Below are 12,992 nucleotides of genomic sequence, written 5' to 3'. Positions count from 1 at the left end.
TCAGAGTTGCTTAAAGAGTTGAGTTTGAATAATTATGCAAATACGCTAGCAGAATATCTCTGCACGAATCGACTCAGATTGCACGTTTAACGATGGTTTGAGCTCTTGTATAAACAACATTTCATAAACAAGGCAGTCAAGTTTATTTAGGCACTTTTTGAGGACCGAAAAATTGTCCGTGGTGGTTGATTTCTCGAATCCATGTTGTTTCACGCGTTTCCCAATCGAAGATCTTGAGCTTGTATGTTTCAATGCGTTGATAGAGGTGTCGATTTGTAAAACCGACATGGTCCATTTCACATACACCACATTTGTAATGATATACCACACATTGTTCGTTTACGATCTCGGTTTTGGCTCTCTAGTCTTGAGGATGTTGCAGCCTTTCATAGTACTGAAAACAGGCTGCATAGCGACACCGATTTTAGAACGAAGACTTTGTAATTGTCTCCTTGTGTTCTCCGTAGTTTTCTGGTCAACGAAAGGGAAGGAGAACATGACCTTGGGAAGGTTGTCGTTGCTCTTGTCCATTGTGTTACTTTGTCCGCTACATAATTGGTGATAAATTAAAGCACGCAGGAATGGCATCGAATTAGATTCAAATATTCAAACTCAACTCTTTTAGCAACTCTGACATTAAACGTCAGGGCCGTACATAGCGCGGGGGCAGAGGGGGCAGCTGCCCCCACCAGGAAAACTCAATTTGTTTCTAACATCACACTGATCACAAGAAAATCGACTAATTGACTGAAAAAATATTCCTTCAATGTGAATTCCAAATAATTATTTTGGAAAATCTTTTGAGGGAAAAGCCAGTACCGGTTTTCTTATGAAAATAATGATTTAGTCAGTTTGGGCTGCCTATGGTTTCTGGCGCGTGTTTTAGCCATTTTAAATCTAGCTTATACAAGTTTTTTTTTTCAGAGATAGATTGGTTTTAAGAGCCTGAGCTGCTCGTAAGTATTTGTAGCGGGTTTGGATTTAACCATCATATGTTCATCATCCGACAGGTTATTTGCGCCCAATGATTTTTGAGTTCCCTCTTTTGAATTCTCTTCGTTTTAAATATGACCTCTTATTCCGTGTGTTCAACGACGGTGTTTTTATGCCACATAGGGCACTTCAGCTGGGTTTGGCTTGGCTCTTTTAAGTGCTTGATAGTTTTAACCGCCTTTCTTGTTGAGATTTGTCAATATTAGGACAGAAATTAATCATTGCTTGTATAATGCAATGAGCTTCATTCTGTAATTGTTGCAATGCCGGGCCCGGCTAGTGTTTGTCACAAGGAGTTGTGTTTCTTGGCACGGCTATTTGGTTTTTTGGTTCTCTAGTAATCGTTGTAGCGTGTTATAGAGCTCTGCAACGTGTCACAGTAATACTGAAAAGGCTTGAATTGTATTTAAATAACAACTGTGATTTTGCAAATGCTTTGCTCCGCTGATATAGTGCGTTTGAATTGTGGAAGCTCAGCGATTTTCTCCCTTTGTTTACAGCAGTGCGTCGACTGTGTTTTAAAATGAGAGACAATGTTTGCTTCAAGCTAAACAAGACGTTACCTCCATAAAAAGTAATGACAATTTAAAACAAAAAGCATCGGTGTTTTTTTTTTCTTTTTTTTTTTTCTAAACGTCGTAGAGGCAACTTTCTGTGTAGGAGTGAAAACAAAATTAATGTCCAACTAGAAACCCTGTCTACATACGATAAACCACTGTGAGGGGTGTGCGGAGTTTGCCCCCACAGACAAAAAATCCTAGGTACGGCCCTGAACGTTTTCTCCTTTCTTGATAATGATGTTGGATACATCCAAACGTCGAATAATGTTACTCTTTATTTTTCTTGTTAAATGCTTTAACAAGCAACCGACCATCCGCTCTTTGAAAACATTGTTTGTAAAATTCGTTTGGATTGTGTATTAATTTAGAGGATCACAATTGCATGTTTGCAGTAGTCTAGAAATTGGGGTCAAAGTTTTTGACTCGGCTCAGTCAACGTAATGTTCGCTTTCGAAATGTCTTGGTCATTACATAAAACAAATAGATTCCATTTTACCGTAGATTTGTACTGTGATAACGCACGGATGACGTCAAAATGTGGTAAGAACATCAGCCGTGATGTAAATTTTGTTGGTTTCTAAGCAAAAGATTTTACTAAAACAACGTTATCTCATAGCCATTCATTTTAAATACGGTCGATAATCTCGAGTTCTAGTCAGACACTTTAAAACAACTGTGAGAGCAGTTTCAAGGACTAAAAGCAAGCCCAGTTTGGCTACTCCCGCATTTTTGTTATAATATCAAGGGAAATAAAACTTCAAATTCTCATGTTCTCTTTTCTTTCAGGTCTTTTACCGTAGCAAAAATTAAACATTCTAAATGATCATTGAACTTCTTAGGTGGCTGTGAATTTAAAATATTTATATATGTTTTAGCACTGCTAAGAGTAGCACGAGTTAGACAAAAAGCTCATAATTTGTGCAGATCGAGATATTTCAAAAATGGATTTTCTGTCAATATTACCGTTTTTCGATCCGCGAAATCAGAAAAGTTGCCTACTCAGTCAAACAGACCAGCGGTCTTTATTTTCCATGAGTGTATAGCAAAATGAAAGAGGGTCTGCCCAGCAGTCTGATTGTTTATTTTCAACTCGGGGAATTAAACTAAGCACTATTCGCTGATAGAAAGCTCTTAGTCTAATTGCTTATAAAGAAAAATCTTACCACTGATTTTGCAAACGTAATTGAAAGAACTGGTACAGCGCCAGTTAACCCATTTTGATGAATAACTACTAGGAGGATTATAACGAGCTAAAAGTACACAATCATCCGTGCCTACGGCGCCGTTAGGTTCTCCTTTGTACCAATTAGTGTAATCAGTGTTTGATCCATCGACCCACAGCCATCGTGACGTGTTACTGAGATCCCTGTGTAAACCAATCCATGTATGGCATGCTACTAAAGGGGCAAGTGCTTGTTGTTCAGCTTCTGTATTTAACACCACAAGCTTTGCTCCTAATTCTTCACAGGTAGATTTCGCTGAATTCCACGGTAGTCTGTTGTCCGAAAATCCGTAGCAAGAACTGTTGATCACTGGTGCCCAGCCCCTCGGGCATGTTTCTAGAAAAAAAAAACAACAACAACAACAACAAGGTTTCCAGAAATAATTTGACATCTAAATTTTAATTTCAGTCATACCATTTTGAATTTTCGTCTTGATATTATGCCTATGTTTAAAAATGTAGGATTTAAAGAGAGACCAATACTGTCAATAACATAAAATAAATAAATTAATAAACCAACAAATTATGGAAGAAGTTAAGAGTTTTTGGAAATTCATGATCCAGATGAAAAGCGAGGTCATTTCCAAATTTATACAGGTAGATACAAAATTTATAACAGGAAGGTATTGGATCTCCTCGCTGAATCAGGGATGTCAACCCAGATCAACCTGATTGACAAAGATCCAACTAAAACGACAATATAAATTGTAAAAAGAGACATCAACTTTTTTTTTTCCAACATGTTTCGTTAGTTTGTCAAGCTACTATTTGGTTTCTTAGTGGCAAGTTCCCGTGGATTAATCTACAACTTCGTGTGCAGCGTCTGGGTTGAAATAACAGCAGTAGCAGAAGTAGTAATAGTAGTAGCAGCAGCAGCAGTAGTAGCAGCAGCAGCAGTAGTAGTAGTAGTAGTAGTAGTAGTAGTAGTAGTAGTAGCTGCAGCAGCATCAGCAGCAGCAACAACAGCAGCAGCAGTAGCAGCAGCAGTAGTAGTAGTAGTAGTAGTAGTAGTAGTAGTAGTAGTAGTAGTAGTAGCTGCAGCAGCATCAGCAGCAGCAACAACAGCAGCAGCAGTAGCAGCAGCAGTAGTAGTAGTAGTAGTAGTAGTAGTAGTAGTAGTAGCTGCAGCAGCATCAGCAGCAGCAACAACAGCAGCAGCAGTAGCAGCAGCAGTAGTAGTAGTAGTAGTAGTAGTAGTAGTAGTAGTAGTAGTAGCTGCAGCAGCAACAACAGCAGCAGCAGTAGTAGTAGTAGTAGTAGTAGTAGTAGTAGCTGCAGCAGCATCAGCAGCAGCAACAACAGCAGCAGCAGTAGCAACAGCAGCAGCAGTAGCAGCAGCAGCAGCAGCAGCAGTAGTAGTAGTAGTAGTAGTAGTAGTAGTAGTAGTAGTAGAAGTAGTAGTAGTAGTAGTAGTAGTAGTAGTAGTAGTAAATTGCTTTATTTGCATGACCGCAAGATTTTACAGTATTGCAAAAGCCAAGTAATTATTAATAAAACAAAGGTAATAGCAATATTGTCTTAAGTTACATCACTTTCATTTGATAATAACAATGTATCACGTATATCTGTACATGAGGAAATGAACTTCACTACTAGCTTATTTAAATGATGATCGTTAGAGTTCATGAGTAGTTTTATGCTTTCTGAGGTTGATGTCCTGTCAAGGTCAGGCATTATCTCATTGACTCGATTTAAGAAAGTCTCCCTCTGAAAAGAGTATCTGCTACATTGAAACAAAAAAAATGAAATTCATTTTCCACTTGATTTGATTTGCACAATGGGCATCATCTGCTTTCCCTGGGTATATGATCTCTCTGATACCGACCTAGTTCAATTATAAGTTTATGATTACTTAAACTTCACTTTCGTTATAATTTCTTAGCTGGTGTAAGTAATCGGATGTGGATTATTCATCTTTTAAAACTTTGTAAAATTCTTCTTGAATGTTCAACGATGAGTCACCAGAAATATATATATTTCTCCTTCATATAGGTTGAATATCGTCTAACTGTGTCATTATCAAAAGATTCAGGATCTAAATTAGATGAATGGTGTTGCTCTTTCATGTTCATAAAATTGCAATAAAATCCGGAATTATTAATAAAGTGAAGGTTCTTCGACATAAGGAGAGCTTGTTTGACTATAGTGGAATTATTTTTGTTGTTTAGATACACAAAATATTTCATAATTTTTTGATTAATTAGCGGTAATCTTCCAAGTTCGGCTCTACAAGCTAAGTTAGAGGCCTAGAGGCCTTATTGTTTACTTCTAAGTAGCGTTTACAGAATTTGAGATGATTTTTTTTTCTATTGCGGAATTGTCCCATTTTTCTAAATCCTGTTTAGTGCACAACCCCCAGCGTCCAGATTGCACCAGATTGCATCTCAGAGTACTTAAATTTTCAAAATTTTACGGGGGGGGCACGCCCCCGGACCCCCCTAGTAAGTCGCGACTTCGTCGCTCCAAATGGGCGATCACGCGCCCATATTGCCAATATTCTGAATTATGCCACGCCAGGGCTTACAAACGAAAAAAGGCTAGGAACGCCCCTGATTTGTACGTATGTATGTATGTATGTATGTATGTATGTATGTATGTATGTATGTATGTATGTATGTATGTATGTATGTATGTATGTATGTATGTATGTATGTATGTATGTATGTATGTAAATCTTTATTTAAACACGGAAAATCATCAGTTAAGCTTAAGTTTAAAGCTAAAACTAATTACAATTGCATTACAAGATTGCCGTGTGGGAATCCGATATATCAGCTACCGTCTTGATATTTCGCTTGAAATGCTCAACGGATGAAGCATTTTTTAAGCTTTTGGGCAAGTTATTCCATAACATGGCTCCGCTGTAAGAAAAGCTTCGTTTCAAATGATTGGTGTTTGGTTTGGACAGGGACAGCCTTCCCTCAGAGTTTCTTAAGTTGTAAGCAGAGTGACGCCATGGGTCATAAAATGCTGTTGTTTACATTTTGGTCCTGTTGTGCACCCTTTTCACATTTTTAAAAGTCCTTGAAAATGATTGCAATTTTCTGTATGAGGCCTGTGTAGTTTGTGTCCAGGAAATGGCTGATGGGTTCACCTCTAGAAACATGCTGTTTTTTACACCTTCTGATGGAAAATGCAACTGCCCTGGTATGGTTGCCTCACAATTTACAAGCTGCAGGCCTCAATATTTTAATATTTATACAGTAGCATCCATACACTCATACAATACCAGGCTTGCTTCTAAATCAACCTATTACATCAACACCAAAACAAACTATGGTAAATTCAACATTCGCTTTGCAGCTGTAAAAGTTTAGAATCACCTTGACGAAAGCATTAAACACCTCCCCCTTAAAACGTTTACGAACAAAGTTAAGTTAAACATCTCACAGTTTAACTGTTCATGAGTTTTCAACTGGTATTTATTTATTTATTTATTTATTTATTTATTTATTTATTTATTTATTTATTTATTCTTTTCTTTTTTTAATTATTTTTTTTTATTTTTTAAACATTATTTAGTTTTACTCAGCTCAATTAGCTTTTCAGTTATTCTGAGTAAATGTTACCTCTTTTGTATTAATATATTTATGTTGTAAATTATGTGTAACTTTAATTTGGTCATAAAGCTTGTTATACATGTACCAGTAATATTAAAGTTCCCCTAACCTCAAAATAATTCCTTTTGCAAAAGTTAAATTTCAGCACCATACATATACACAAATAGATAAACATATATTTTACCTTTTTTCTGTAAGATTTCCTCCTTAATGGGCGGCAAAAGTGATGTCAAGTTATCAAAATTTCCATTGGCATTGATGAGGCATGAAACTGTCCCGAGATGATATCAACTGCTTTGCATTGCAGTTTTGACATAATATCTGCACTGCAATTAAGCAGTTTGCCGTCATCTCAGGAATACACCCCTAAGTTTTATGGCACATTAAAAGCGAAATTTTGAGGAGAAAGCGGCAAAATATGTTTGCTATAGGTGAAGAAAATTATCTTGGGAAAGAACACATTGATGTTAGGTGCACTTTAACAATATGATGTTTCAAACTGTAGATAGCAGAACTTTTCTTATGCTATATTTTCCATGCAAATTGCTGGTAGCACGGCTGGTCTTCACCAAAAGAAGCCTTTCTTTAACATTCCTTTCCTCTTTGTAAGCTTTGAGGTAGGCCCACTTCCTTACACGAAAGTACAAATCAACAAAAAGTTTAAGAAGCATATTACTTTCTTCAGCAGGGAGAGACGAAGAGTAAGGCCAGGTGGGTTGCAATAGAGAAGGTTTTTCTTATCAAAACATATTGCTGTCTCGTTGGTGAACTGATGAGCTTATCGCGTGCGAATGTTATTTTCCAAATGTTTTTCGCAACAAATCGGAAAAGCCTCTCGGCCAAAGTTTCCTCGCCTTTTTCCAGTTCAACCACTAGAATATGTGCCTGGGATTGGCAGGAGGCGAACCTGGAGCCCCTCACTTTGCGATCTCGCTTGATACCGACGTGATTTCGCGAAGATGCTTCAAAACAACAGGTAAACAATCAAGGGAAAAATACTCCTCAAATCCGAGGTCTGTCAAAATCGCTCTGGTTTTCTTTTGATGCGCTGACATTTTAGGACTCCTAGCTTGCTTTTTCGTTGTTTTACTAGGAGCACTGCAGCTATCTTCATTTTTTTTTTTTAACCAGCCTCTGGTATGGTAAACCTTTTTACATTTGCAATACTTGAAGGAAACCTGATCGTCATCTTCGCAATCCTTGGAGTTATCCGATGTTTCCTCGCTGATTTCTTCTTCGTCCACTTCATCCGCTCCGTTTTCTTCAATAATGAGGCTTTCAAAATAATGAGGCCTTCCAAATCGACCTCCTCCCACTCCTCAAACAAATCTTCAATTGCCATCAATAAATTAAACGGGTAACAAATAAACAAGGACCCTAATTGTTACAATGTCGTGAAAAAAAATTTGCAATATTTATATGACGTCACAAATTTCCACTCTGTTGCGGCCATGATGTCAGCACGTGTCCTATCCAGTCTTTTTATGATCCCTGGTGACGCTGAGAGAAAAGACTTTGTAGATATTCCGGACCAAGGTTATTTATGGTTTTATACATCATTAAGGCTTTTTGTTTCTTTCGCCGAAGAGATAGCCTCTTCCAGTCGAGGGTGGAGAGAAGGTGGTTTGAGCTCGTGTCAAAAGGTAATTTAGTAATAACTCTGGCTGCGCGATTCTGTAACTTTTGGAGCTTATCACTCAAGTAACCATTCAAACAGTCCCAAACGGGGCTGCAGTAATCAAAATGAGGCATAATTAAAGCGTTATAAATTTGGATTGCAGTTTCTTTGGATATAAAGGGCCGCACACGTTTTAGGGAGCCTATAGCTGAAGAGACTTTCTTGCAAATCTCTTCAACGTGTTTACCCCAAGAGAGTTGGGCATCTATGGTAAGACCCAAAGATTTGGTCTTGTCGACTCTCCTGATAATTTGGTCATCAATTCTGATTTCTATATCGTCACATTGGGCAGATAGTCTTTGTCTTGATCCAATAATCATTAGTTCTGTTTCAGCAACATTTTGACTGAGCTTGTTAGCTTTCAGCCAACAGCTAAGGTTAACGTCTTAGCAGATAACGTTTTAAATTCTTGGTAAGGTGCCCCGCAGGGAGTTGGGAAGATCATTAATGTAAATTTAAAATAACAAAGGACCCAATATGCTGCAATATGCTACCCTGTGGCACACCGCAACTGAGGGTACGAGCAGATGATAATTTGCCGCTGACATTACATCTCTGGGCTCGGCCACTTAAGTACGACGAGAACCATTTTATAGCTGCCCGATCGACACCCAAGTATGACATCTTACGCAAGATGATCTCATGATCAATGGTGTCGAATGCCTTAGTAAGGTCAATAAAGACAACGCCATTTAGAAGGCCATTGTCAATGTTTACTGACCAAGCATTTGTTGCCTCAAGCAAGGCCGTGAGCGTACTATGTAGAGAACGGAACCCTGATTGGCAACCTAGTAGCAATTTATGACACAAAATCACCAGTGAAGTCAGTTTTTTGAAACACAACGGCGTTAATATAATGGAGCCACCCTACCTTCGCTTGTGACTCGTGATGTACTTTCACCTCCCGCTTCGTGCTCGCCCGTGAAACGGATAAAATAAGCCGGTTGTTCTACGGGCCAGTCTGGGGTTTCGTCTAGGAAAGGTGCGTGTGTATTTTGCGTTCATATGCATCTAGATGTAAACTTGTTTTCTCCGGTGCACGTGTTGTAAACAATTTTTCTGTTCTTGTAGCTGCCTTTCTCACCCGTCAAGAAATTGCCAAACAAGGGATGGAAAAGGTACCAGGTATTGCAGACTATAGACGAAGAAAGACTAGTTTTCTCACAGCGGGAAAGCTTACCAAGTATTCCAACGGAATCTTAAAATTAAGTCCACGCAAGGCTCTCTCAGCCTGCTCAGGTTGAGCTTAAAACTGCAAGGGCTGTATGGGCTCTTAGCTAACATTGAGTGTGTTATGTAAGACGAGTCTTGTATGTTTTTATATCTCGGCTGTGATATTAAAGTTATCATGATTACTCACGGGATATTATGTAGCGCTGATATTCCTCAATCCAGGTATTAAAGTTAAACGCTGTGTGTCCTGCCTGATTTCCAACCTTTACACCAACCTAGAATAGCAAAGAGCGGGGATAAATAAATCAGAACACATGAAAACACCTGAGCGCATTAAAAAGTTTCCACGGTTGATAATCTATTCTTATGAGTTAGTAGCTCCTCACTTGTTTAAGATGCCAGCTTGAACCATATCTACGAGTAACCTCCACCCCTTTCACTTGTCCTACGTCTTTAGCAGTGATGTCAAATATATCAGTTCTAAAACAAACAAACAAAAAACACCTCAAACTGGAATGACAACATTCTTTTGACGTGTAATCAAACACAGAAATTATGCTCACGGTTTACTAGGGTTTTCTACCATTGGATGACGTAAGAAGAATCTAAAAACGGGGAGAGGTCATACGGGTTGTTCGCAATGTTTTACAAGACACAATAAACGGTAGTTTAAGATTAATTATTAATTAAGGTGGCAGTTTGAATTAATTGTTGCAATTGACGGTTAATCAAGGCCAAATCATTAAAGATCCTCTCATACGACAAATTAAAACAAGAGGTTAACATAGCAACTACTTTTCGTGCAATATCATGTCACTTTTAAGAGTGTTATACGTGACGACACCGAGCGATTAAAGCACAACAATATTGTGCGAAAAGTTGATACTTTGTAATAATTACTAAATGGCGATTTTCAACGCAATTTCCTAATTTTCTATTAGGTTACAAGTTCTCGAAGGTAACTTAGCCCTATCTAGACCCCCGGCGGGGGGGGGGGGGGATTCTTCCTGTGGCAACTTTGAACTGGAAAAACGTCTTTAATATTTGAGGAAACGCCATGAAACTTCAGATTTTTTTTCCGAAAATTATCTGGGAAAAATTTGATGTGGTCGGTCGGTTTGTGTTGATTGAATTTGATGTTACCAAGGCAAACAATTTTTAACAGGTAGTTTATCCAGAAAATAGAATTTTTTACCGCAACCTTACGCTCATATGAGTTTTCCTTTTCTGGTTTTGATTACTTTTTTTTTTAATCTCGGCGCTTTCCTGAAGACAATGAAAACAATGATGCAATTGCCACCTTATATGACGTCATTGATTTGCGTCGCGGACCTCAAAAGAAACATCTTTGGACCTACTATCTGTCTTTCAATTCTCACTGGCATATATTTTATACTTCCAAGGTTTAGTTTGGGGGCTTGGGGGAATCTTTCTCCCGCTCCTGGCACAGAAGACAAAAAAGAAGCCCAGTCTAGATGGTCTAGATAGAGTTAACATCTATCTCGAAAATTGGGCGGAGAAATGTCCGTGTGCCATGTTACCCAGCATAAGCATTTCCCACTCATGTCATTGGCCTTGGAATGGTCGCCACTAACAGTTGAAAGTAACGGGCAAAGAATTGTGTCGCTAAAAACAAACAATGGAAACCTTTACGTGTAATGGCGCTGTTATTTGATGATGTTGCTGAACTTCATGTAAGACGACAATCAACTACCAACAATGATTAACGAAGGACGATTGGAAACAAATCATATCCTGTTATGTTATTAGTGACACCACTTGGCGAGGAAGGTTGAGCAACAGGCTTAAAATATATTTGTAATCACATCATTTTGGGTCTTATTGAAGAAATAATTGTTCTCTTCGAAACTTGCACTTGATATTGGTGGTATATGGTGGTTTTCGCAGGATTAATGATACGAAAAGGTACTTTAGTATAAGAATTTTAACAACACCACAGGAATCTAGAATTGTTCTTCAAAGAAGCATGGGCCAGTACAGTTACCTTCCTTTTTCAAAGTTATCATTTGCATCATTTAGTCCTCTCTTCCCTGTGGAGCCTTTGTCGCCATATATTCTTATATCCACAGTTGCGTCCGTTCCAGCACCATCAATATTGGAGGTGTTCACGCGCACTCGATATACTGGAATGAAAAATAAGCATGTTTTACATGACAGCAAAGTATCATCCCAGGAAGGAATCTTTCTTTCTTTCCTATTATGTTTTTTTAATCAGAAAAAAATGGCGAATCCGGGTCTGGGTTGGTGGTGGGGGAATGAGGTTGAGGGGATGGTAGTGGGGAGTTTGCATTAGGGCCCAAGATATGCAAGCTATACCACTTGTTCCGTTAACAGTTATTTATGTTGTAATATGCTTTGATAAACAGCTTATGCAGCAGAAAAAAATTTTGCAATACACACCTTTACGAGGAACATTAAATTGCCTTTTCAGGGTAAATTTAAATGAACTGAAATTATTTTTATCCTCGGAATTCCATTAATTCAAAAAATGGAAGCCGAGTAAGAAATAATTAAATAGTGAAAGAATATACATGTCTAAAATGTGTACTTTGAAAGGTTTCCGGGATGCAAATCAAGATTTAGGGGTAACCACGCATTTTTCAGAGATAATTTAAATTTTAAAAACCACAACACGGTAATCGTCACTATCTTGGAAGGAAATGAAGGGAATTAGTGGCGAGGTTACCAATGCCACTCTAACTAGTTCCCTAGGATCTAATCGAGTTTATTCACAAAGTCTAAGAAAACGACTTCTGGCTGGTCGCCGAGGTATTCTCCATATATTATTCGGGACTTTGACTTCCCCCTCTGGCAATCCCTCGCAAAATGGTGAAATGCTTGGGGGGGGGGGGGGGGGTGGGGAGTTAAAGGTTCTAATTTATCGTCGCATTATCTTATAAAATACAGCATGCAACTTGAACTTTTGGCATATCGCACACTTTGAGGCGTAGATTAAAGTTGTTGAATTTTAAGCTTTCGATAGTGTGCAAGGTTAAGTTACAATTTACTCCTATGTGATAACATGAATTTTTACCAGTCACTTACCAGTAAACAGTTCACAGACGTAAAAGAGGGACGTATTACAGGCCATGTCGCTCCACTTCGCTGGAGCAAGATAAGATGGTATTCCTGTGCAATTTTTTGTGCCTCCTTCATAGTCAGGTTCTTCTTTAGCCCAGTTAGTGTAATTAGCGCTTGAACCATCGACCCACAGCCATCGTGACTTGTTCTTTGGATCCCTGTGCAAACCAATCCAAGTCATTCCTACATTGTAAAATGAAAGTACTTGGGCAAGTGCTTGTTGTTCAGCTTCTGTATTCAGCACTGCAAGCCTTGATCCTGATGCTTCGCAGTCAGATTTTGCTGAATTCCATGTCAGGTTGTTCTGCGAGATCCGGTAGCAAGAGGTGTTGTTACCTACAAACCAGTCAGTTGGGCATGATGCTGAAATGCAATGTAGCAGGAAAACGTTCAAACTCAAGCAGATCGATTATAATATTTTGCGGTACAGATTTTATGGTAGAGATGAGGCAATTGCAAAAAACAATTGTATCTTTATTATTATTACTAGAAATACGTGACTCGCAAAACCTCACGAAGCTGGGGCTGGGTGAAAAGCCCTCTTTACTCGTATTGTAGCATCAAATGAGGAGATTAAAAGGTTTCTGAACATAGCAACTATTTTGATGAGCATGGTCTTTTCGTAGTTCCACAGGCTCGTTTGCGATTAAAAATCTATTTCTGACGCGATGAAATGTACAACGGGCGTGCAGCGCTGTCGTGTT

At 38.5% G+C, this 12,992-nt stretch overlaps 1 protein-coding gene across 1 annotated transcript in view; it reads right to left on the bottom strand.

Moving 5' to 3' along the window:
* LOC146454014 (uncharacterized) overlaps positions 1 to 12,651 on the bottom strand; it is a gene marked incomplete at its 5' end in the record, with an annotated part of 87,990 nt that extends 75,339 nt beyond the window's left edge. Inside the window, 5 exons of the mRNA XM_085095936.1 lie at positions 2,717 to 3,112; positions 9,374 to 9,461; positions 9,573 to 9,666; positions 11,192 to 11,330; positions 12,253 to 12,651. Coding sequence (XP_084952062.1) covers positions 2,717 to 3,112; positions 9,374 to 9,461; positions 9,573 to 9,666; positions 11,192 to 11,330; positions 12,253 to 12,651 — 1,116 coding nt within the window. The remainder of the gene's footprint in view (positions 1 to 2,716; positions 3,113 to 9,373; positions 9,462 to 9,572; positions 9,667 to 11,191; positions 11,331 to 12,252) is intronic.
* Positions 12,652 to 12,992: the final 341 nt, after the last annotated feature.

This window comes from Pavona decussata, unplaced genomic scaffold, assembly GCF_977016875.1.
Source record: "Pavona decussata unplaced genomic scaffold, jaPavDecu1.1 SCAFFOLD_320, whole genome shotgun sequence".
In the NCBI taxonomy this organism is placed as follows: Eukaryota; Metazoa; Cnidaria; class Anthozoa; order Scleractinia; family Agariciidae; genus Pavona; species Pavona decussata.
The sequence above is the reverse complement of the archived record's forward strand: the minus strand, read 5'-3'. Positions and strand labels throughout refer to the sequence as shown.